This window comes from Ahaetulla prasina, chromosome 4 (assembly GCF_028640845.1).
Source record: "Ahaetulla prasina isolate Xishuangbanna chromosome 4, ASM2864084v1, whole genome shotgun sequence".
NCBI classification, from domain to species: Eukaryota; Metazoa; Chordata; class Lepidosauria; order Squamata; family Colubridae; genus Ahaetulla; species Ahaetulla prasina.
In genome coordinates, this window is record NC_080542.1 from 25,312,948 (window position 1) to 25,338,623 (window position 25,676).

The following is a 25,676-nucleotide window of genomic DNA, read 5'->3' on the forward strand; positions in this document are numbered from 1 at the left end:
CATCGTCTCCTGCCTCTTCATTGCCCAAACTTAACATTGGCGACGAGGATGGGATATTGAAGGCAGTGAGACTAGGAAAAGAGCTGAAGGAGCAACTTAGTTTCAAACCCAGCCAGTCATCCAGAGCGGATACATAGCGATGTCTAGCTATACGCCGCCAGCACCATTCGACCAAGCCAAGGAGAAATGGGGGTCGTACATGGCTCGTTTCGAATGTTTCCTCGAAGCCAATGACCTGCAAGGAGTAACGGATAATCGGAAGCGCGCTTACTTCCTGAGCCACTGTGGGCCAGAAGTCTTCGATACCGCCGAATCGCTGTCGGAACCAACGCCTGTCCAGTCGGTGCCATGGCCAGTGCTACAGATGACGCTACGAGCACACTACGTGCTGGTGCCATCGAAGTTCGTACAACGTTTCGAGCTAAGGCAAAGAGTTCAGCGAGAGGGCGAATCGATAAGCGTGTACATGGCCGCATTAAGGAAAGCCGCAACCCACTGTGAGTATAGGGACTGGGAGGACACTTTATTAGAACAACTCATTTGTGGGGTCAGGGACATCCGACTACAGAGGTGGCTGCTGTCGAAAAGCAACCTAACCCTAGCGATAGCCCTGGATGAGGCCAGGGCGCACGAGATGTCCACCAAAGCGGTGGAAACCCTACAGAAGCCGAACGCACCAAATTCCTCAGCAAAAGCAATGCCGGTCCACAGCGAAGAGATCCAGGCAGAATGGGAAGATGAAGACGAGAAAGAGGTTTTCCACACCGGGAGGCCGGAAAGAGGCGACCGTGACGAGTGCATGAGTTGCGGAGGCCAACACCAATGACAGAATTGCAGGTTCAAGGACGCAATTTGTCGGCGGTGTGAAAAGAAAGGACATATAGCTCAGGCCTGCCGAGCCTCCCAACCTTCCCGCCAAAAATTCAAACCAGCCAATCAACAGGGCGCCGGTTCCGCGAAGTGGCCAGGGACTGGCCAGTTCAAAAAAGGTGCGAAGTCAAATCACACCACTGTGCGAGTGGGCCATGCATCGACACGGCTAGAAAAGAAAATATTCACTAAGACCTACGTTGAAGGAGTGCAGTGTAAAATGGAGGTGGATACCGGCTCATCAATCACGATTATGTCTTGGGACACAATCGCGAGGGACCTGCCAGAAGTCACGAAACGCCAGCTGCAACCCCAAAAGCTGAGAGTGCAAGACTAGCAAGGAAACCGAATCCCTGTTCGAGGAGTCACGTCGGTCAGAGTGAGATATGGACATTTCAAGAAAACCCTGCCAATCACCATCGTAGATGGAAATCTGCCCAGCTTATTAGGTCTGGACTGGTTCCGAGCCTTGGGAATGGGCATAACCGGAATTCACAGAAGTGGAGTCAACCTGAAGGACGAATTGCTGAGGGAATTCGAGGACGTTTTTCAGGACAGCCTGGGCAAGTACGTGGGGACCCCCATTTCATTCAATTTAGACTCCCAGGTAGCTCCCATTAGATTAAAAGCTAGGAGGGTTCCATTCGCTCTCAAACCCAAGATTGACAGGGAACTAGATAAATAAGTAAGCCAGGGAATATTAGTCCCTGTCGACCATGCAAAATGGGAGACACCAATAGTGACCCCAGTCAAACCGGACGGATCAGTCCGTATTTGTGCTGACTATAAGGCAACGCTTAACAAAGCACTGCAAAAGAGTGCTTACCCCGTCCCCATAGTGCAACATTTGTTGCACTCGTTAGGGCAGGGACAGGACTTTGCCAAACTCGATCTGGCTCAAGCCTACCAACAATTACCAGTTGACAACGAAACAGCCGAAGCACAGACGATTGTCACATACCGGGGCGCTTTTAAATGCACTCGACTTCAGTTCGGAGTTAGTGTAGCCCCTGGGTTATTCCAAAACCTCATGGAACGGCTTCTACAGGGTCTACCGGGAGTAGTCCCATATTTTGACGATGTACTGATATCAGCAGAAAACTTGGAAGAATTAGGGGTCAAATTGTGGAAGGTTTTGGGCATTTTCAGGTCTGCGGGGCTTAAGGTTAAACTCAACAAATGCTAGATAGGAGTTGAATCTGTAGAATTCTTGGGTTACCAGATAGATAAGGATGCATCCACCCAACTGAGAGCAAAGTGCGAGCCATTAGAAAGGCTCCACCCCCAAAAAACAAAGCAGAATTACAAGCATTTTTGGGGCTTGTAAACTTCTATGCCGTATTTAAAAAAATCAATTAAATTAAAAAAAAGGAAAGTGCTTCAGTATCAAACAAAACCCCTACCGCCCACCATGAAAGCTGGAATGCCCACTAGTGGATGGTAGGGACCAGGTTGACTACCACTGCCCTAAATGTTCCCTTGACTTTGGCAGACAATAGGATTTATTTTTATTTATTTATTTAGAGCCAACCACTCACTTTCAGTGATTCTGGGTGGCTTACAAAATCCTTATGGGGGAAGAAATATACAAGTAGTCCTTGACTAATTACCACAATTCAGCCCAAAATTTCTGTTTGTAAGCAAGACAGTTGTTAAGTGAGTTTTCTCCATTTAACGGTCTTTCTTGCCCCAGTTGTTAAGTGAATCATTGCCGTTGTTAAGTTAATAACATGGTTGTTAAATGAATCTGACTTCCCTATTGACTTTTCTTTTCTTTTCTTTTTTTGAAAAAAGTTTTCTTTATTTTTTTAAAAAAACAAACAAACCATATAAAAGTCCTTTTGAACAAAATATCAGTCAGGTACATAATTAAACACATTTCAAATTTCACCCCCTCATTGTATTGTTTATCCAGTATTTTTCCCTTCCCCTCTTAAAATTTTATTATTTGCACATTTCTATCAAAACATTTGTTCCACCCCTCTATCCTGAGATTGATGTTAAATCAAGTCTAGTTTCCATATTTTTGCCCCCTTTCTTGGCCCCCACTTCTTCATTAAACAAAATACAACCATAATTATCTCTAATTTTATCGAAGACAGACCAGTAACTAAAAAAGAAAATAGAACAAGCTGATATCTATAAAAATCTCTCACACATTAAATCTTACCTTTTAGTTTCAAAAAGGTCCCCCATCACTTATTATTTCATAATCCCATTCCAAATAAAAGAAAAAAAATAAAAATAATAAACAAAATGAAAAGAGCAAAGTGAAAAGGAGCGAACATGTCTCATTTCTCACATAATTCCATGCTTGTATTCAAATATTCTATTGAAAGTTTTATCTTAAATTATTTCAATTTCATTACATATGCTTAAAATTTTCATATTTTCATCTTATTAAATTTCTTAATACCCCATTCCTCCTTTTCTCAACATTTTTATAATCCTCTGATGATCTTTAATACAAATTTTAGCTTTACATTATTATATCATGCTTTTTGTATTCTTGACTATCATTGCTGCAAGCAGCTCTTGTCTTTAATATTCCAGTTCTGTAGTCATTTTTTATATTTCTTGCTTAGATGTCATTTGTATATTTCTCTTGTTATCCATTGTTTTCTGCTTTGTTCTTTGCTGTTATAAGTCTTAAAGTTCAGCCATCTGGTTGCTAAAATCCTTCTTTGAAATTGTCCTGAAATCACAAAGACATTTCCCTCCTATATTTCTTCTTCTGCCTTTAGGTGTCAGTCTTTAGTTTACAGTTTCAATCCACAATTAACAAAGTATCCATTTTGTCTGTAAAATAGAGCCACACTTTTTTTTTCTGTATCAATTTGTTTCCCTTTTTCAGTCCCGTTTAAATAGTTTCATTGTAATCCTTTAAGTCCAAATTTCTAAAGAATAGAGGAACTGGGAGATGTTCGATTAAAATCCATTTTTAAAGTCTTAGTTAAATCCTTTCTTTTTTCTTCTTGCTTGTAATCTTTAAATAATCAATAAAAACTTCCAAAATTCTCCAAAATCAATTTTAATTAGAAGTCTTATTTTCTCTGTTTCTCTATTTAATTAGGGCTCTAGACTTAGGTTCCAAGCCAAATTTTGTTAGGTTTTAAGTATCATTAATTATTTCCTTCCGTTTTCATTTCCTGTTTAAATTAGCTGCTATTTCTCAATTTTTCTTTAAAAGCTTATTGGCAAAATTACTCCTCTTCATGAGCTGATATTAACTCACCCGGCTTCAATATTTTATTCATTGTTTGTGCTTTATCTTCCTGCTCGTTCTTTGTGGCCGTCCCGATGGCTGCGGTCCTCCTTGCTGAGTCGAGGGGGGGGGGGAAACTGGAGCTGCAGGGAATTTGCAACTTCCCTGTTCATTCCAGCAGTTCCCTCATTCTTCGCTGCCCCTGCAGGGCAGCTATGGTCCGAGCCGGACCCCCATATCGAAAGGATTTTCGGCACTCACCCCAGGGCTCTCGAGGTTCGCATCTGTTCCATTGTGACACTGGCCACGCCTCCCAAATCCCCTATTGGCTTTTCTTTTCAAAAGGTCACAAAAGGTGATCACACAACCCCAGGACACTGCAACCATCATAAATATGAGTCAGTTGTCAAGTGTCTGAATTTTGTTCAAGTGACCATGGGGATGCTGCAACAATTATAAGTGTGAAAAAGGTCATAAGTCACCTTTTTCAATGCTGTTGTAACATCAGTTACTAAATGGTTATAAGTGGACAACCAGCTGTACTTTCTACTTTTTTCAGCTGTTCCTTTTAACCATCCAGAAGAATATTCTAGGGCAGACCTCAGAGAGTGACTGTTTTGTGGGGAGGGTGGGAATACCATAATTGAGCAAGACTTTGCTGAGATCATACATCCAAAATTATCAGGTGGTTTATGAAGATCTCAACAAACATATTGGGTTTTTAACATAACAATTGCCCGAACCCCCAAAATGCAATGGGAGTATGCAACACCCCCCTCCATGCTTCGTTCCCCGTACATGTACGGCAGAGCCCCAGTGACCAGCTGACTGGTGGGAGTCACGCACGCATGCACAGCAGATCTGAATTGGGGTGACAGCTCACGTGCCATAGGTTCGCCATTTTAGGTCTAGACATTAGTCAGCAGAATAATTAGCACATTGCAAAACAATGTTTTTGTTTTGTAACTTCATTTGTTAAATAAAATGTCCAAAACTCCTTGAAGTTTTGTTTGTTTTATTCAGATATATAAATTGTTTTGAACATCCTCCCTTTGTTAACTTCTCTGTCTATGCAACTTCCTTGCTTTGGTAACTGTAGTCTAAGAACTAAAATCAAATGAGGATTCAAGTTCTCCTTTGTTAGCTAACTAGAATAAGTCCTGATTTCTCACATTTAAGGAAATTTGCTTTAGTCAAACTCCCCAAAAACACTCATTCCCCCTCCTTGCTTCCCAAATAATGGGGAAGAGAAGCACATGAACACTTGAGACTCGTCAGTAAACATTGTATACCAACACCATCCCCTCACCATCAGTTTTACAATATAAAATAACACATTAGTAGTATGATTAGCGTAATCTAAACAATATAAGCCACAGAACAATGGTTGCTAATTTGGAATGATTAGGCTTGAAGTATAAGGAGCTGAACCAAATCATATATATATTGGCAAATATATAAATGTAATTAATAAAGATCAGTATGATTATTCTGGTGGTACTTAGTTGGTATTAGCCATGGCTTTTCATCTCTATGACCAGATTTACAGAATAAACCACAACTGGCTGAATTCATGCAGCCATAATATGGCTTTGCTGCATGAACTCAGCCAATTGTGGTTTATTCTGTAAATTTGGCCATCTGGCTCTGGCTCTATCTATCTGTAGTATTAACACTTGGTTTCAGCTAAGTATACTGTACAAATTCAGCCATTGGTTATTGTTTTTTTCTTCAGAAAAATGCATTGCGTGAATTTAGCTGCCATGACACATACTAAAAATCAGATTATTTAGCTATTCTCAGGTTACACAGGCATTCACTTTTCAGGACCTAAAATCACTGTCTTTTGATTCATAGGTGACAAAATGTGTCCCACCATCTTTTTACCTGGATCAGCCTTCCATGTGTTGCTGCAAATCCAGTTTCTTAAATTCAAGATTCCTACATTCCTTCAAGAAAAAATCACTGGCTTCATGTAAGATGCAGATTACATCTGTGCCAGCACCAAGTAATTGTAACATCATATTGCACGAGGGGCAGCGAGTGGCATTCCTTGAGCAAAACTAGTCAGATCCCCAGAACACAATTTTACTACTAAGGAAAGGGACTAGTGTGGCTAAGTCAAGGATCTCTTTGGGTATTGGTCAAAAGGCAGGGGATTAGACTAAAAGCATCCTTCTCCATTTTGGAGCATCTTTGACTTAAATTCTATGCCCATCATCTTCAATCCATCCATTCTGCTACCAAGGATAATGAGAATTGTGATCCAAGGCACTTACTAAAAACCAGGTTAGGGAAGCTGGAGATAGAATTGGGATTCAGTGACTTAAAGACCAATCCTTCCCTTCTTGTTTATTTGAATGCATTTCACCTTTCACCTCTTCAAGATATAAATAATAGTCATTTGTCAAGAATAGTGGAAAAACCCAGAGTTTTAGCAAACCTGGCAGCAGAATACTACCTTCTCCCAAAGAGACAGATTCCCAGGCTTTGGGAGGGCTACACAACCAAAAAGTAGATTACACACAATGAAGCAAATGCAAATGAATCCTGGCTGGGTTTCATCTTTGCTGCCCTTTAAGATTGCATTGTGGGACCATGATTGCTTAATTCCCCTAGTATGGTTCCCAGATTCTAAACAACTGTGCTAGAAGCTCAACAGTTGCAATGAATGAGGATGTTAAATCAATTAAGTTAGCCAACTTGTTCCCTGAGAAATTATGTAGGGTTTGTTTTTTAATCTGTATTTTTATTTCATTTCTCTTGATTTTCTCTGATTGGCTGCTGAAATGCCTTCATGCAAAATTAATTCATTCTACAAGAATCTTGGTTCTCATAAATCTCCCAACAGAGGAATCTTCTAAAAATTCTTGACTTTAATTCCCCAAATCCTGAGGACCCATAGCCAAGTGACCATATTGACTGAGGATTGTAGAGGGTTGCTCCAGCTTATCTAGAATCTACCAATACAGAGAGGGTTCCTCCTGAAAGAGTAAATGAAGCTGTTCTTAAAGGAGCAGTAGGGCTTGATGTAGTATAAATAATTTTTGCTTTTGCTGTCAGTCACATACGTAATGAAGCTTTTGCCAGGACAAAAGTCTCAGATTGATAGTACTCTCAGTGCCCTTTGCCCCAACTGAGGAGCCCAGAGTTGGGTGTATGATTAGAAAACACCCTGGCATATTTTCATTCCTTCAGCAGCAGGTTTGTGATCTTGAACAGGGGAAAAAACCTTGAACACTACAGCAAGCAGATAATTCCAGGGTAAGGAAACGCTCTATATTACTTAAGTCCAAAGTTCAAACAAGAAACCAAACCCAGAATCTCTGATTCCTTCTGTATATTTTTTGGCTAATTAAGTATAGTATTCAATTTTCCCATTATCTGTTCCAAAGCCCCCAACGTTTGCATGTTATCTAACCGCATAGTAAGCAGAACTGTGCCAGTTCCGTTAGTATACCTAGATTTCAGTGCTATCTTTCATGGTCCCTAGCTATGAGGGGAAAAAAAATTGTTTTGATTCTTGGCAGGAGCCTGACCTTGCTGGTTGGCTGTTGAGCCAGACGAATGGCCTTAAACCTTTACCCATATTCTTGTAATTAGAGCTTTAAATCTCGCAGCTTTCCCTCTTTAAATTTCGTGCATCCACTTGCAAGTCAGAAGGCTTTTGCAGAGGGCTGAGACAACTTCCTTGACTTAGCAGACTAAGAAAATCATCTCAATGGATATCAGGAAACCTGGCTTGTAATTATTTTATCTAATGTTTATTATCCAGCTCTATAGAATTCAGGGATATTGTCTCTGTCCCAGGCTCTTGTCTGGTTGATCCCATTTTGTTCTCCCTCAAATCCTGGAACATTCCTGGAACTTGAGGCCACAGTTAATGGTCTTCTCCTGTGTTTGTTTGTTTGTTTGTTTGTTTTTTATGCCTTCAGATATACCATCAGCATGTTGTTTTGGCCTATGCTTCCTGTGTTCCTGGCTACCATGGGCATTTGTGGCTTTTGGGTTGTGTGAGTAATAAATGCATGGGGGGGGGGCAGCAAATAGGTGATGCTCAGGCACGTATCTGGAAGTGAAACACAAATTAGATTTTGTGTTGGGAGTGGGGATGGGAAGCTCAGAAGTAGCAGAAAAGTCCAGTTGAGTTCCTGGACTCATGCCTCATGAGGAAAATTGTGGGGAACTGGGTGAAGGTATGCTGCCAAGTATGATCAGATAAAAGACAGTTTTGTCCACAGTTGAATAGTAAGTGAGGCAAGAGCTCAAAAGAGACCCTTCCTAGTTCTTGGGCTCTAATAAAAGGGCTGGAGAATTGTACTTTTAGACTTGCAAGATTCCATCAAAGTGACTGTAGAATAAAGTGGAATTAGCTCATGTGGTCTGGTTTACCAAGACAGACAGACTCTTTGGCAGAAAAGGTTTTATAACAATGGATAGGAATCTTTATTCTTTCTCTGAGATCTAGGAAAATGGATTCTTATAAAAGATCTGATACATTAATTTAGGAGAGACCATTTTTCTCTCTGAAATGAGGGGTATCTAACATAATTAAATCTGCTACTTCCCATTCTTTTTTAACTATCACAATAGTTTGATCTGTGGCCATTTTTTGTTGCAGAAATTAACAGAAAACAGGTTTTTCTGTTAATTTCCTTTGCTGAAGGAACAATATGATGCATAATATGTTGCTTGATAAGATGCATATGTTAACAAAGAAAAGCAGGCAGGACCTCACCCTAGCCTATTCAGTTGTTAATGTTTTAATGGTACAAAATAGGGCTTCCTTTTAATAGTTAATTAGGCAGTTTGATCATCTTTCCACAAAGAATCTTTCTGTTAAAATGCTCTATAATCAGAGTAAACTGGCTTACTTTGGCATAATTGTGCAATTTGGTGGGAATTGTTGCATCTGTTTGGCAGTACAGTTCCTGCAGCACTTCAAAAAAATTGCAAAGTTTTAAATAGGGTGAATGGGCTTCAATTGTTAAGGAGTCACTGGCAGAATTACAGCTTGAACCCCAAATTGTGCTGCCTTTAATAATTCCAGATATTTGAAACAACAAGATTCACAAATTATGCTGAGTCAAAAAGTCTTCTGTACAATGTTGGCTATGTGACAAGTTCTTGTCCTTCTCCTTGGTAGCACATCTGGTAGATTAATATTAACATATGGACTCCAGATATTCAGAGATCTCCATTCTTAGAAATCCCATCAAACCTAATTTTTGAGGGCTTCAGATTAGAAAAAACTGATTTATATTAAAAATACATATGTCTGAGAAACCATTGCTAGGGGAAATGCTGGATGATCTGTACTAGGATTCTGTATACAGATAATCTTCAACCACAATTGAGCCTAACATATCTGTTGCTAAGCGAGATAGTTCTTCAATGAATTTTGCCCCATTTTACAACCTTTCTTGCCACAGTTGGTAAGTGAATCACTGCAGTTGTTAAGTTAGTAATACATTTGTCAAGTGAATTTAGCTTCTTCATGGACTTTGCTGGTCAGAAGGTCACAAAAGATGATCACATGACCCGGGGACACTGAAACCGTCATAAATATGAACCAGTTGCCAAGAGTCCAAATTTTGATCATGTGCAACAATCGTAAGTGTGAAAAACTGCCATAAGTCACTTTTTTCAGTGCCGTTATAACTTTAAACGGTCACTAAACAAATAGTTGTAAGTTGGGGATTACCTGTAGTTCAAAAAAGATGAAGAAAATATATTTGAATTTCATTCAGATAGAAAATTTATCTATTATTGTATTCAGGACCTGGGCTTTTTTTTTTCTTTTACATGAGTGTGAAAAAAATGCTAATTTTAATGGTGAGGCAAAGTTTCATATGGAACTAGCTGCTCTGTTCACACACAGTCCAAAAGACACTACTAAGGTGTGCACAGCTGTAATGTGTATTGTGTACCAGAAACATGTACTAGAAAGAAGGGCATGAAAATAGTATCACAACGAAACCCTCTCTACTTTAGTAAGTGTACATTAAGGATAATGGGGCTTCCATGGGGATGTCACACCCATCGCTTCCATATTTCTACCCACCCAAATGTGCCTGCAATACATTGTCTAAGACTAAGTTAATTAGGAATAACAAGCTAAGTTTTGATAAGATTGTTCTAGTTGTCTCACCAGGTTCTTATTTCTTCAGATTTGCTATGGCAGTTTCAAATGGCTCTGTCAATATTACCGAAACCTTTCCATATATCAGGTAAGGGGGGGGTTCAAATTCAGGTATTTTGGGGAGCAGGTAGGGGAGGTTACCCCACCAACCGAGAATTTTCCAGAGAATCTTCTTCTGTTCTGATCCTGTTTTCCCCCAATTCGTAAAGGCCAAGTTATCCCTGGTAGAGGTGAAGGACATTTTTGTAGTTGCCCCCATTTTATAGAACGGCCTCTCCAAGTTGTTCCCCTGCTTATATTTTTGTCACATGGTTTAAGATAGTATTTCCCAATCTTAGTAATTTCTGGTATGAATTTCAACTCCCAGAATTCTCCTCAGTGGCCATGCCTGACTGTGGGATTCTAGGGGTTGAAGTCCACATATTTGGAAATTGCCATGATGTGGTATAGCTCAGTGGTGAAATGTAAAATTTGCTACTACCAGTTCTGTGGGCGTGGCTTGGTGGTGGTGGTGGGTAATGTGACTGGGTGGGCATGGCCAACTTTTTTTTTTTTACTTTTAAAAGCATTTTTTCTACAAACTCTTCAGCAAAAGAGGTTGTTAAAAATGCTTTTAAAAGACTCCTCTCACGATCTCAGCTGAGCTGCACGATCATCAGAGGCTTTTCTTTTTACTTTTAAAAGCAATTTTCAGCTGAAGAAAAAATGCTTTTAAAAGTGGGGGAAAAAACCTCTGATGATCGCGCGGCTCAGCTGGGCATGGGGGGGAAGGAAGGGTCAGGGATTTTTGCTACCGGTTCTCGGAACCACACACTGCTATCGCTACTGGATCGGGTGATCCAGTCCAAACTGGGAGCATTTCACTCCTGGGATAGTTGTCCTAAATCAAAAGGGGTAAAAATGTAAATAAGCAAAAAACTGAGGATTTAGGTTAAAGTGGATAGATGGTTAAGAAAGAGTTTTGGGTAGGTGGAAGAAGTGTTTCATATCTTAAGTAGAAAACAATACAGATCATCCTCAACTTATGGCCACACTGGGGATCAAAATTTTCATTGCTAACGGTGATTATTATGTGAGCTACACTCAATTTTGCAACCTTTGCAACCACAGTTAAGCAAATAACTGCATCTAAGCGAATAATGTGGTCATTAAGCAAATCTGGCTCCCCCTATTGCATTGCTTGTCCAGAAGATGTCTGGGAAGGTGGCAAACGGTGATCACATGAGCCTAAGATTTTACAACCTTTATAGATGTATGCCATTCGCCAAGCGCCTGAATTTTGATCACATGCCCATGGGGATACTGAGATGGTCATAAGTTGAGAACTGATCATAATTCCCTTTTTTCATTACTGTTGAAACTTCAAACCATCACTGAACAAATGTTTTTGGAGGTCGAGGGCTACTTCATTGTTATTAATGTGTGTGAATAAATCATGTGCCAGTTGAGATATGGCATTATGTTAATCACCTTGCTCATCCAAATTAGCTTAAGAATCTGGCAAATCTAGTCTAAATATAATTGACTTTTATGTTTGATCTTGGGAAAATTGCAGAGATGGAGTAGAAACTATCTACCTTTCAAAAGATGCAGGAGAGAGGGAGGGCAAACAGGGCCATCAGATAGAAGGGGGCATTTATCTGCCTAGCCTAAGCCAGGAGCTCCAAAATGGTAACTTTAAGACTTGTGGACCTCAACTCCAAGAATTCCTCAGCCAGACTGACTATGGAATTCTGGAAATTGAAGTCCAAAAGACTTAAGTTTGCAAAGTTTGGAGACCCCTGGCCCAAGCTATAGACTGTGTCAACTTTCTTTTACACAGAAAACATTCCTTAATCCAAATATATATTAGAAAAGTCAAGTATTGGGGGATTTTTTTTAAAAAAATCAAGTTTGCTGTAGGAGTAAATTAATGGGAATTATAACCTAATGCAACCTAAATACCAGCCAGGGGAAAGGCAATCTTTGGCCTCTTTGAATATAACATCTTGGGATGGGACTTCTGAAGCAACAAGGAAAATAGCCGCAGCTTCTAAAATTGCACCTAGTTATGTGAAATTTCCTAATTTCTTGTTTCTCAGCACGTGTGGTGCTTACCCACCCCAGAGTTGCGTGTTTGGACAAATTCTTAATCTAGGAGCCTTTTTAGGTAAGATATTTCTCTCCATCTATTCCTCATATTGTAAACTGCTACAAGACCATGTAATTAATAGCTTAATACAACAATCAATTCAATAAGGAGGCTCAATCTGCTCTGGATCTGCCCTCAATCTGCAATGGATACTCCTGAATATGGGAATCACCCAGGGGTGGGGCTGCTGTGGGTTCACAGGGGTTTGGGAGAACCTCTAACTAAGATTCTGTGCAGTTCAGAGAACCCTCAAATCCCACCCCTGGCTGGCCCCCACCCACCCTGCCCTTCCCAGGAGTCCCCACACTGCCCATTTTGGATGTAAGTAAGTGCAGGGTGGGGGAAACGGGCCTACTGGAAGTTTGGAAAGGCCATAATGGGCCGTTTCCAGCCTCCAGAGGGCTTCCGGAGACTGGAGAGGCCCTTTTCGCCCTCCTAGAGGCTTGAGGAAAGCCTCCAGAGCCCAGGGAGGGCAAAAATATCCCTCCCCCATGGTGCAGAAAGCCGACTAGGCCACACACACCATGGCCACACACACCCAGCAACCAGGCAGAGACCCCCTTGCTAAAAATTTTGAAGCCCACCCCTCCATACTACCCCTTTCAGAAGAAGCCAGGGTGACTTGTTAAAACTATTTTTTTATTATTCAGATCTATTCCTTCTGTAGAGCTCATTTTTTTTAAAGAAAAAAAAAGGATTAAGGATTTTAGAATACAGAATGTGTTACACAATCCTCAAGCTTTACACAAAGTTATGGTTTATTAAATTGCATGAATCCAGACACTATGGCTGATAAATGTGTTCTTTGGTTCAATGACTTGTAGCATTCTTTTAGTTGGGCCAATGTTTCCAGTGAAGTGTTAATGCCAGTGGAATCTTTAGTGAAAGGCAGCAGATTGAAGGAAGCCAATAATGACGTTTTCCTTATCTTTCCTCTTTCTGCAATTAAGTGCAAGGCCAACTTGTTAGAATAACAATTAGTTTTGGCACTTCTTTTTTATCAAAGCTACATTGTTGCATTTCAAAGAATATTACTGTAGTCCCGAACTGTGACTAGTTCTTCACTCTCCTTTCTTATCCTGCAATTGTAAAGTAATTCTCCCCTGGAATCTCTATAGATATAGGCATGTGTAAACTGTCCTTGATTTACACATAAGATCTATAGTATGTAACTTTGGGATTCTTGCTCTTGGATACAACCAGGGACTTACCTAAGGGGTTGCCACAAGGAAGAGGGGGTCAAGTTATTCTCCAAAGCACCAGAGGGCAGGACAAGAAACAATGGATGAAAACTAATCAAGGAGAGAAGAAACCTGGAATTAAGGAGAAACTTCCTAACAGTGAGGGCAATTAACCAGTGGAACAGCTCGCCTTCAGAAATCGTGAACGCTCCATGAATGGAAGTTTTTAAGAAGAGACTAGAAAGTCACTTATCTGAAATGGTATAGGTTCTCCTGTTTGAGTAGGGGGCTGGACTAGAAGACCTCTAAGGTCCCTCCATCTCCTGTTCTGCTCTTTATTTATTTATTTATTTATTTTTGTCACAACATTATATACAAGCACATATAATGAAAGAAAACAGTGCTCTACGCTGTTCTGCTCTGCTCCACTACACTACACTATAACCTACTAGCCTGAAATAATAAAATGCTCAGCAAATTATTTCCATGTTAAAAAAAAATCAAAAGGGTAGCACCACCTTTTCTGAATAACAAATGTAATTAAAAGGCATTAGCTCAGCTTCAAATCTGGAAAAGGTATGCCTTTTAATACAAATTGTTACTCAGAAAAGATACTCTCTGACTCCTGCATTTCTGCTAGGATAAACTGAGCATAGTTCTACTATACTGCCTGCAAGAGGCACTATTTCCACGTGTTAGTGTTTCTTGAGTGAGTTTTTCACCATGCTTAAGTATTGAACAAACCAACCAAAGGTGATTTTTTTTCAGTGAACCGTGTTGAAAGAAACCATAGCTTGGGATAATGTCTGAACCAACCAGCATGATCTGTTCAAGCACCATTGCAATTACTTGTTCTCTGCTGTCTTTCAAAGAATGTGGATCATTTACCATTGTGGAAGGAAGGAAAGGAGGGACGGGGGCGGGGATACGCTTATCTATGTAAAGAGCAGCAAATTCTTTTAGGCATGTGTCTAACAACAGTGGGTCAGCATATTAAGCTATAAATCTATCTGACAAAAAAATGATCAAAATTTATTTCACTGTTATTTTCAGGTATGGTGGTGTGCTTTATAAAGTACATACAAGTCCGAGATTATGGCTATCGCTCCCGTCTGAATCTATTTGGACTTATTTTAGGTCTACTTTGTGCCTTTGGTGCAACATTAGTGGGGAATTTCCAGGTAAGCTACCACTGAGATCAGTGGTGGGATTCAAATAATTTAACAACAGGTTCTATCAGCGTGGCTAGGTGGTCATGTGACAGGGTGGGTGTGGCTAGGTGGTCATGTGACAGGGTGGGTGTGGCTAATTCAATGTCACTCACGTTAAGTGGTGTACTTTCATAGACCACTGAAAGATGGAAATGGCTCACATGCTTTGCCCAAGAGTGTGATAGACTACAGGGTTTTAAGGGGCTGCCACAAAGAAGGGGGGGTGCAATGTATTTTCCAAAGAAGCAGAAGGCAAAACAAGAAGCAATGGATGGAAACTCAACAAAGAGGAGCAACCTAAAACTAAGGGGAAATTTCCTGACAGTGAGAACAACCAGTGGAACTGCTTGTTTCCCAAGTTCTGGCTGCTTCCACAATGGAGGTTTCCAAGAGGAGACGGGACCGCCACTTCTCTGAAATGGTATAGGGTTCACACACACACCCCCAAGGTCCCTTCTAAGTGCTATTCTGTTATTCTGACACCTTTCCCAGGCCCTCTATTCAGATTTTGGCATCCTCAGTTTTCCTACCTGAGCAGGGGGTTGGACTAGAAGACCTCCAAAGTCCCTTTCAATTCTCTTATTCTGTTATTCCTGAGCTAAATAGCTAAGACCCTCATTGGGGCCCTATCTCTTTTGCTCCCTCTGGAGCTGAGCTGCCTCTAGACATTCATTTTAGTAAGATTTTTAGAAACCTGCAGTTGAAAGTTCTTCATGTCTCCTTACCCTGAAGACCCAATTTCATTTGGAATTTAATCCCAAAATGATTGCCCTTTTACCATTTCTTTTGACACTTCTCCAAAATGCACCCCCAAGAAGCCACATGTCAAAAGGCAGCAGGGCTGCTGGTAGCCAAGTGCTAAGGCAGGATTTATCTCAAACCCTCACTGTCTCTCATTATAATCTTTCTTTCTTCCTCCCTCCCTCCCTCCCTCCCTCCCTCCCTCCCTGCTTCCTCCTTCTCTCCTTTTTATTTCCATCTCCTTCCTTCCTTCCTACTCCCTCCTTCTCTCCTTTTTATTCCCATCTTCTTTCCTTTTTTCCCCTCCCTTCCATTTCCTAGGGGAGAAGGCGACTTCCCCTCCCCCCCCAACTTTTAAATGTCACCCTTATTAAGAGCCAGGGATGCTTGCTCAGATACCTGCTGCTTGTTTTTTCCCAAAAACGAAATTGCTGGCCCAGGGTCAGCATCGTAACTTTTTTAAGGATTTCAAAAGCTGTTCTTTTAACTTTGTGGTCTGGCTTTTTGGGACAACCCCCCCTCCCCCCCCCAACTGCACCTCCTTTGTTTCCAAGAAAAAAAGAAAATCGGAGGAAGGGAGAAAAAAAGCCACACACATACGCACAGAGGTTGGAGAGCTCTCTTGCTCTCTCTCTCTCCAAGCAGCCCCATGTGCACACAGACACCCCATTTGCGCTTCCTAGCAGGAAGAGGCGTTGCTGTTTTGTTTGCAGCCAACGGAGCCACTGAGTGACCTGATGGAAGCTGATCCCAGTGTAGGGAAGACTGCGGGTTAGTTTGAGGAGGCAAATTACACACACCCCCGCTTCGCTATCAAAGTGGATGCTGCACTGCAATGTAGAAATGGGAAATGGAGCAGACAATACAAGGGAAGGAGTTGCAGCAGGAAGAAGAGAGTTTGCCACCACTTGCCCCACCCGCCACCCGCCAGAAGCCTTCACTTTCCCCAAGCATTTTTTTGCCTACCTGATTTCCAGCTCCATAGCATTTCTTGCTATTGTGTGCAGGAAAACAAAAGTTTGTGGGATTTTTCTCTTTTGCAAGAAGTTGAAATTGATTGATTGCACTTTATTTTTAGTCCCACAACATTTTATTTCCCTGCACAAGAAACATGACGGAGAAATGCAATGGAACTGAAAATCAGGTAAGCTTCCGCCGCCCCCTACCCCCCCCTGCAATGGCAGTAGCCGCGCACCTTCTACCTCCCCCCTAGAGCCCTTGAGGCTTGTAATCTCCTACTGCCCATGGTGTGCTGGCAGGTAGAAGGCCCCTGGGTCCCATGCCCTCTCCTTCCCACCTCTTCCTTGCTGCACGCACAGGTAGGGACATTGCTTTCTCAGGTGGGGGTGGGGTGGTCCCAGGGAAAGGACAGCAAGCAGGGCATAGAGGCACCCGGGCCAAGCCTTAGATCTGCGCTGCCACCTTGGCCCCGCCCCCGGGCGTGCACACAGGAGGCTCCAAGTGTGCAAGGGCTGGCCTGGCATCCTGGGTGAAGGGCAGCGCTCAGCAAGTAGTACCCAGGGTCGCCAGGCCCTGTGAGCTTGCCTCCTCGTATGCGCACACCCAGAGGGCAGGGTCAGGAGGAGAGGGGCGGAGCGGGGCCAGTCAGCAATTTAACAACTGGTTCGGCCGAAGTGGCGAGAACCAGTTGAATCCCACCACTGACTGAGATGTAAAAAGACCAGAGCTGGGGGAAGAGAAAGTCAAGGAATCTCCATAGATAAAAATCTAGATGGAAATCATAGACAGAATCTCCATAGACTAGTGTTGGCGAAACTTTTTGGCACTGAGTTCTGAAATGGGAACGTGTGTGCGCGCACCCACATGCCGGGAACCAGAAGAGCAGATGATATTCCGGTTTCCAGCACGCACATGTGTGCCGGCCACCTGGTCTTCCAGTTTGTGGTGCTGATGCGCACGTGAAGACCATCTGTCTAGTGTGCATGCGCCAGCTCCGCCTGGCCTTTCGGGGGGGCCTCATGCCTCCCTGCCAACCCCCCTGGTCCCCGTTGGGGTGGCGGGACATCTCCACCAATGACCTGCTTCCACCACCCCAGGGAGGGAGAGAAAGTTGGGTAGGGAATGCTACCTCCCTCTGCTGGAAAGCCGGATCCCTTCCCAGCCTCGAAGGGAAGGTGCATTGGTGTTCCCGGGGTTCAGGTTGGGGGACCAGCAGATGGGAGAGCTTCACCCCAATTCTGGCCAGGATAAAGCACCCCCCCCCCCAGCCTACCACTGAGAACAAGCCAGCACAGCCCACTCGCTTCCCAGCCGCTTCCCAGCTGGCGTGCCTCTTACTCCTTGGCACAGAGGTGAAATCTAAAAATTTTCTGTGGGCGTAGCTTAATTGGTGGGCATGGCTTGATGGTCAGGTGACTGAATGGGCATGGCCAATAATAATATATAATAAACTATACAAAACTTGGGAGCGCACCGGTCTACCTTATTTAAAAATAGAGGCACTGGTCTACCAATTGCCTTTTTTTGGGAGGCACCGATCTACCTTCTTTAAAAATAGAGACACCGGTCTACTAGCCGCCTACAGCACTGATCAGCTGTAGTGCGGTCCTTTGAAGCACCACAACAGTCATTTAAGGCCGTTTGCAGCTATATCACCACTGAGAGCTTAAGGGACAGAGAAAAGGAACAGCGATGCATGGGCAGTAGGGAGGGGCAGGTATTTTTGCTACCAGTTCTCCGAACTACCTGCCCCCATCACTACCAGATTGTGCGATCCGGTCTGAACTGGGAGCATTTCACACCTGCCTTGGCAGCAGCTTCCTGGCCAGCGCACCTCTTACCCCTTGGTGGCGTCTTCCCGCTTTCCAGCCAGTGCTCCTCTTACCCCTCGGTGGCATCTCCATGCATGAGCAGTGCTCACCTCCGGCCATCCTGGGGCAGCTCGCCTCCCCAACAGCAGCTCCTTTTCCTCATGGCCGCTTCAGCATCCCGGCCGGAAGCAGCAGCGGAAAAACCGCTGCCATCCCCTCACCCCTCGCAGCAGTAGGAGCTGCTGGCGGGGTGGCCAGCTGCCCATCCAGCAAATGCTGCCCCATTGCCACATGTGTCTGAGCCAGTCAGGCGCTCTGGACCACAGATGGGCGTCAGTGCCCTGGGCTGGGGGGCTGGGGCTGTGCAAGAAGTTCACTTGGGCAGGGAGGGAGGGAAGCCCCAGTGCACCCATCTGGGCTGGCAGTTCTGCTCCCCTTGCTCTTCCGGGTTCCAGTGCATGGAGGAGTGCTGGAAACCGGAAGAGCAGCTGCCTGGTGCGCATGTGTATGCCGGGAAGATGATCTTCTGGTTTCTGGTATTTAAGTGTGCACTAGTCAGGTGATCTTTGCACATGCATGTGTGCCAGAAACCAGAAGACCACGTGGCCAGCATGCGCATGGCTGTTTTTTCGGTTTCTGGCACTTACGTTCATGCAAAGACCAGCTGGCCTGTGCGCCGGAAGCCAGAAGAGCAACAGGTGGCAGCTCGCATGCCCAGTGAAATAGCTCAGTGTGCTACTTCCAGCACACGTGCCATAGGTTCACCATCACAGCCATAGACAAAAAGTCAGGGTTCTACACTGTTGCATAGTTTCAGTCCCTAAATCTAAAAAAAAATCCCTCCACCTTTTGAAGTTGATCTACACTGAGTCTCATTACCCCACAGCTTAATTCAAGACCCTGGTGGTTAGAATGCAGTAGTGCAGACTGCCTCTGTCCACTGCCAGGAGTTCAATCCTGACCGGCTAAAGGTTGACTCAGCCTTTCAAAATCGGTAAAATTAGACCCAAATTGGGGGCAATATGCAGTAATAAACTGGATTGATTGATTGAATGGTTATAACTCAAGGAATGCCTGTACAACAGCAGTCCTGCCTTGTGCAAGAGTCACTACTGAGAAGAGAACAAACTATTTTTATTTAAGAGATGACACACGTCGCAAAAATGAAAAGATGTGTTATCCCACCATTACACCACCTTTATTTTGTCTAAGTCAAGATGGCATACACAATGATTCCTTGTCCTATTTTTCCCATGACCACAATGCCACGTGTGGGTGTGGGCTGAGACAGTGTGACTGGCCCAAAGTTATTCATCCTTCCTACCTAAGAAGGACTCACAATCCCCCCATTTCTAACTCAGCTCTTTAACCAAATGGGTTCTCATTATTGAGATCCTTTCATTTCAATCAGCACTAAGGGCTATTAAGAGTTTTTCCCCTCGGGGACAAATCTAGCCTCTGAAGCTGGGAAGCAGCACTTTTCCAATGTATACTACAGTTAGTCCTCGAGTTACAACAGTTCATTTGGCGACTGTTCAAAATTGCAACAGCACTGAAAAAAGTGACTTATGACCGTTTTTCATGCCACTGTCACAGCATCCCATGATCATGTGAACAAAATCCAGATGCTTAGCAACTGACTTATATTTATGACCGATGCAGTCATGTGATCACATTTTGTGATATTTCTGCAAGCAAAGTCAGTGAGGAAGCCAGACTCACTCAATAACCATATTACTAGCTTAACAACTGCGGTGATTCACTTAACAGCTTTGGGAAAAAAGGTCATAAAATAGGCAAAATTTACTTAATATATGACTCGCTTAACAACATAAATTTTAAGCTCCATTATAAGTCCTGGACTACCTGTTATTTGATTGCACAACCTATATAATTATGTTCTACCTATTATGTTCTTCCATTTAAAGACATGGAATAACCCTTCTATCTTTCCCTCTTTTGCAGCAATATAACGAACTGGAAGTCCACGTTACCGGCGCCTTCTTGGCTTTTGTGATTGGCAACCTTTATTTCTGGGTCCAAACCATTCTGACCAAGAAAGTGAGACCAAGACATGGAGGAACCTGGATTGGACCACTCCGCTTCTTTCTTAGCCTTTGTGGTTCCATTTTGTTTATTTCCAGTATCCTGAATAAGAGATCGGTACAGCTGGAACATGGGGGTGGGCCGGTGGGTGGGGAGGAATTGCAGTTCTGGAGTAGAGGCGTCTGGGAAGAGATGGTGAAGCTGGAGCTAGCAGTCTTTAGGGATGAAGGGTAAGGAGAGGTAGAATCCTTGTTACTATCGCCCTAAGGTTTGTTTGGAAGAGGCATGAGCAGTAGTGGGATTCAAATTTTTTTACTACCGGTTCTGTGGGCATGGCTTGGTGGGCATGGCAGGGGAAGGATACTGTAAAATCTCCATTCCCTCCCCATTCCAAGGGAAGGATACTGTAAAATCTCCATTCCCTCCCCAGTCCAGGGGAAGCCTGCTGGAAAATCCTCATTTCCTCGCGATCAGCTGGGATTCGGGAGGCAGAGAATAGATGGGGACAGGGCCTGTCAGAGGTGGTATTTACAGATTCTCCAAATTACTCAAAATTTCCATTACCGGTTCTCCAGAACTGGTCAGAACCTGCTGAATACCACCTCTGGACATGAACCTCATGAGATTTTTCTCCAAACATGTGTTAAAGAGTGTTGCAAGATCAGCGAGGTCTTCAGATCTTTAGGGAATGTCCCAAAGGTGGTTTTTGTTTTTGTTTTTCAAAAGAAAATTGGACTTTTTTTGTTTTTCTTTGAAGACATTTTGCTTCTCATCTGAGAAGCGAAATGTCTTCAAGGAAAAACAAAGGAAGTCCAGTTTCCTTTTGAAAAAAGCACTTTTGGGACAACCATAGCCTGGATGACTAAGAATCTCCATAGATCTTTAAGGAATGGTGTTGAAGAATCTCTTATTAAGAGCCTGGAAACACTTTCCCCAAGGCTGGTATAAGAAAGTAATCCTGTCAGGCTCCTGATATGTCCCTTAAAATTCATAGTAAGGAGTCTTGTATATTTGTTTTCCCATTTAGCCAGCTGACCTATCCTCTGGCCGCAAGAGGGCCATGAGAAGCAAGGGTTTTTGCCTTGAACTAGCAGATCTATCCTTGGGAAGCTGGAAAAGGACGAATCTTGCTCATTGACAAGATTATGTACCAGTAAATGCAATTGAGTTTAATTCTTTTTGAAGGAATAGATAAGTTCTCGCTGATTAGATCTTTCTAAAGTGACCATTAAGGGTCACTTTTTAATCATGAATCCCAGTTCTTGTGCATGGTAGGGGTGCTTTACAGAAGTGTTCTGAATCCACCCATTTAATCCAGCCAGTTAATATAGTTTTACACAGCCATAAGCAACCTTATAACTGTTAAAAGAATACTTTTTTGAGGATAGTGACGGCTGACATCTTTGTAAGCACTGTGGTTCAAATTTTGGGGCCCTGATTTTCAGGGAGGAGGAGGATGAGTCTGTTAAAAGTATTTTTACTCTTTTTTTTAAATGCGTAAACATTTCCTCAGAAAGTGCTAAGAACCGGGGTGCTGAAATTTGCTGCCGGTTTTGCTGGTACAGGTAGTCCTTGACTTACAGCAGTTCATTTAGTGACCGTTCAATGTTTTATAACGGCATAGAAAAAAAGTGACATGAATATTTTTCACACTTATGACCGTTGTGGCATCCCTAGGCTCACATGATTAACATTCAGATGCTTGGCAACTGATTCATATTTATGATGATTGCAGTGTCCCTGGATCCCTTTTGCAACCTTCTGACGAGCAAAATCAATGGGGAAGCCAGATTCACTTAACAACCGTGTTGCTAATTTAACTCACTTAACAACCATGGCAAGAAAGGTTTTACAATGGAGCAAAACTCTCTTAAAAAATTTCTCACTTAGCAACAGAAATTTTGGGCTCAATTTTGGTTGTAAATTGAGGACTACCTGTATAATCTTGGAGCTCAAAATTGGGCCTGAGGGTTATAGGCAACCCATCACTGGCTTAGCAAGACTGGTGTGAAACCCATTTGTGTTTTCCCACAAAGGACCATCCTCCTCCACTTCCTATCACACTGAAGCCATTCCTGGAATATCTCTCTCCCTCTCCAACTCTGTGGTAAATTTGATTCTACTAGCTGGAAATTATGATGCCTTGACTTTTCAACTTCAGCGGTTGTTCTTTTTTACCTGCAACTGCATTCGGAGGCAGCCTACTGCGAATGGGCCTTGGCCATGGACCTCTTCCTGCTGTTTGGCCTTTTTGCGGTGGATTTCCGACACATCGGCGGCTGCTCAATCCATATATTGCCCCGCTATGCAGAGGATGATTTCCCGAATGTGCAGATCTCAGTTCAAACTCTTTCACTCTGATTCTTTTCGTTCCACAGAAGAAAATGGCGTCTTGTCCATGCACCAGGCCTGATATTTTTGGTGAAAAACACTGTATCAAGTCCTCAGCGTTTATTTGGCTGTGAGGGAAAGAGAACCCAAAACATTGCCTGACTTATTATTTTCTCATTTGAAAAGTCTTCTTATTTTTGGATCCATATAATTCTGTAGTAGAGGAGAAGTATCCTAGGTGTCCTTTATAAGGATTCAGTCTTTTTTTTTTTTTCCTGTCAGGGAAGTTAGCCCCAGTGTTTTTCATGGGAAGATCTACTTGTCATCTCCTGTATTTGTTCTTTTGGTTTTTTTTAAATAGATTTTTAAAAATCTATTTAATTTTCTGCTAGTAACTTCTCAATTGGCCAGCTCACCTGCCCAAATCAGCTTGATGGAAGAATTTGTTACAAATTGAAAAGTGATGAAGCCTTTTTTTTTTCCTCCTAGGAGGAAAAAAATTGATTGATTCCTTAGTATAGATAAAAATGAATATTTTTCCTCTTCTTCCATCATTGTCAGCAGACATGGATGAGAACAAATGAAGAAAGCAGCCAAAATACTGTACATTTTGCAGAGTAGATCTTGTTACTTCAAAGCTGGCTAAACTAAGTGTACTTATATTCTAAAAGCAGTTTAAACAGTTAAAATCTACAGAATAGTTATATCTACATATGCATGAATTGTTTCTTTCAGACATGCAAGATGATACTATCCAGTTTCTTAAAATACCCAACTTCTTAAAATGTGTATATCTGTGTATACACTAGATTTATATTGATCAGAGTGAATCCAGTTTCTTTACATCTCCTAGAAGTTAACACTTTGGGTGTCCTTCCTCTGATCAAAAAGGAACTTGCTTTTCCTAATATTTAATGAAGTTGAATTATCCCATTAGAAGGCCAGATCTGAAAATCCAAAGCTTCCCTCTTCCTTTTATGTTTTCTTAAAACTTTGCCTAAATTATACTCTACCACAAGGGGGACAAATGTTTCTATCTTTTTCCCTGACAACTTTTATTTTAATTGCTGTATTTACAGTATAATAACTTTTCCTGGCACAGTTTCAGTTCTTTTGTGATGGAAAATTAATAAATTAAAGTTTTTGGATCCTATTTTGTTCACAGAAGTATCTTTCCTCTCTCTTTTTCTCTTAGTTCATAGCGGGTCTGGTGCATTTGTATGCAGCGTTAATATTATATTGAATATATTTAACTATGTAGAAAATAGAAAGGCTGTGTCTTCCAGAAAGATTTGGCAATAAAACCTCTAAAACCAACTGAAGATTGACAAACGTTTCAAGATAACAATACATTTTTAGCTAAGCGGGAAAGAGTCCCAGACGGATTTCTGCAAGTGTGAAGATGAATTCTGGCAATCAAAGGATACTGAATAATTACATGATTCTTTGGAGAGGGGACAGTAAAGAGAATTAACCATTCCTAAATCAAAGCATGCCTGGAATCTTTTAAAAAAGATGGTGGCCTCTAAATGGATTGTTCCCCGAATAATGCCACCTCTTCAGACACATTCTAACACGGGGTGGACAACTCCTGTTATAGCACCCTTATAACCTATGGATGTCAATTCCCAGAATCCCTGAACCAGCCTTTCCTAGTTAATGGAAATTTTCTTGTTAATTAATGGGATTCATAAACATAATTATTTTGCAAATAAACTGTCTTTTTTGTCTCATTTTTTTTCATTGTGTATGCCACTTTCTGCAGCCCCTTTCATGGCTATAACCTTTGCATGAATCACTGCATGGTGCTTAACCCTGCTTGTGCAAAAATTTATATACCATCTACTAATTTTCAACACAGATTCTAAGGGTTCCATCCTTTATAATACAGAGATCTGAGCTCATAATCCAATCATACAGCCTTGTGTTTCATTGCCCACTTTTATACCCATACCTCATTCCTGGCAAACACTTAACATAACATAACATAATAACAAAGTTGGAAGGGACCTTGGAGGTCTTCTAGTCCAACCCCCTGCTGAGGCAGGAAACCCTACACCACTTAAATCTACCCTTAAATTCCTGAAGATACGGTCATTAGTTTCAACTAGACAGGTAGTCCACCATTTACAATAATTCATTTAGTGAGTGTTCAAAGTTACAATGGCGCCGAAAAAAGTGACTTATGATGGTTTTTAACACTTAGATTGTTGCAGGATCCCCATATACTGATGTGATCAGAATTTGGATGCTTGGCGACCAGCTCATATTTATGATGGCTGCAGTGTCCCAGGGTCATGTGATCACTTTCTGTTACCTAACGAGCAAAGTCAATGGGGAAGCCAGATTCACTTTACAATCCTGTTACTATCTAGGCCAGTGATGGTGAACCTTTTAGGCACTCGTGCGGAAATGTCATGTGCGTGTATGCGCACTCGCCAGGGCCGAACTTGGAAAAGCCAAACTTCCAGGTTCTAGCATGCCTGCACACCTGACAAACAGCTGGCCGGCGCACGTGGGCAGACCAGTTTTTGACATTGTTGTGCGCGTGAAGGGATCACGCTCTGGAAAAGCCGAACTTCTGGGTTCTAGTGCTCATGTGTGCCCAACGATCAGCTGGCCAGCATGCATGTGCAGGCCGGTTTTTGGCCAGCAGTGCTGTATGCGTGAATGGATCGCGCTCTGGATAAGCCAAACTTCTGAGTTCTGGCATGCATGCACACCCAACAATCAGCTGGCCAGCATGCATGCGCACATCATGCGCACACCAGTTTTCAATCAATTTGCTTAATGATCACATAATTTGCTTGTAAAAACAGTCATAAAAATCAAGTCACAGTGACCCACTTAACAACCGCAACAACTAGATCAAGTAGAAATTCTGGGCTCAGTTATGGTCATTAAGTAAGGGTTACCTGTACATTGAATATCCTGGCTTGGACTATGTGTCTAAAACGCAACCCAGATGCTCCTCTGATTTGGATAGCTCCATCTCTTGATGACCATACTCTGAAAACCTGAAATAATTGCAGGTTCTCTTACAATGA

At 42.4% G+C, this 25,676-nt stretch overlaps 1 protein-coding gene across 1 annotated transcript; it reads left to right on the top strand.

Annotated features, from left to right (window-relative positions):
• Positions 1-634: 634 nt before the first annotated feature.
• On the top strand, positions 635-23,721 carry TMEM150B (transmembrane protein 150B). The gene is made up of 7 exons (XM_058182592.1): positions 635-771; positions 8,011-8,088; positions 10,246-10,305; positions 12,299-12,366; positions 14,583-14,710; positions 20,218-20,395; positions 22,460-23,721. The coding sequence occupies exons 1-7, from the start codon at positions 635-637 to the stop codon at positions 22,657-22,659; spliced, it is 849 nt and encodes a 282-aa protein (XP_058038575.1). The 3' UTR covers positions 22,660-23,721.
• The last annotated feature ends 1,955 nt before the right edge of the window (positions 23,722-25,676 follow it).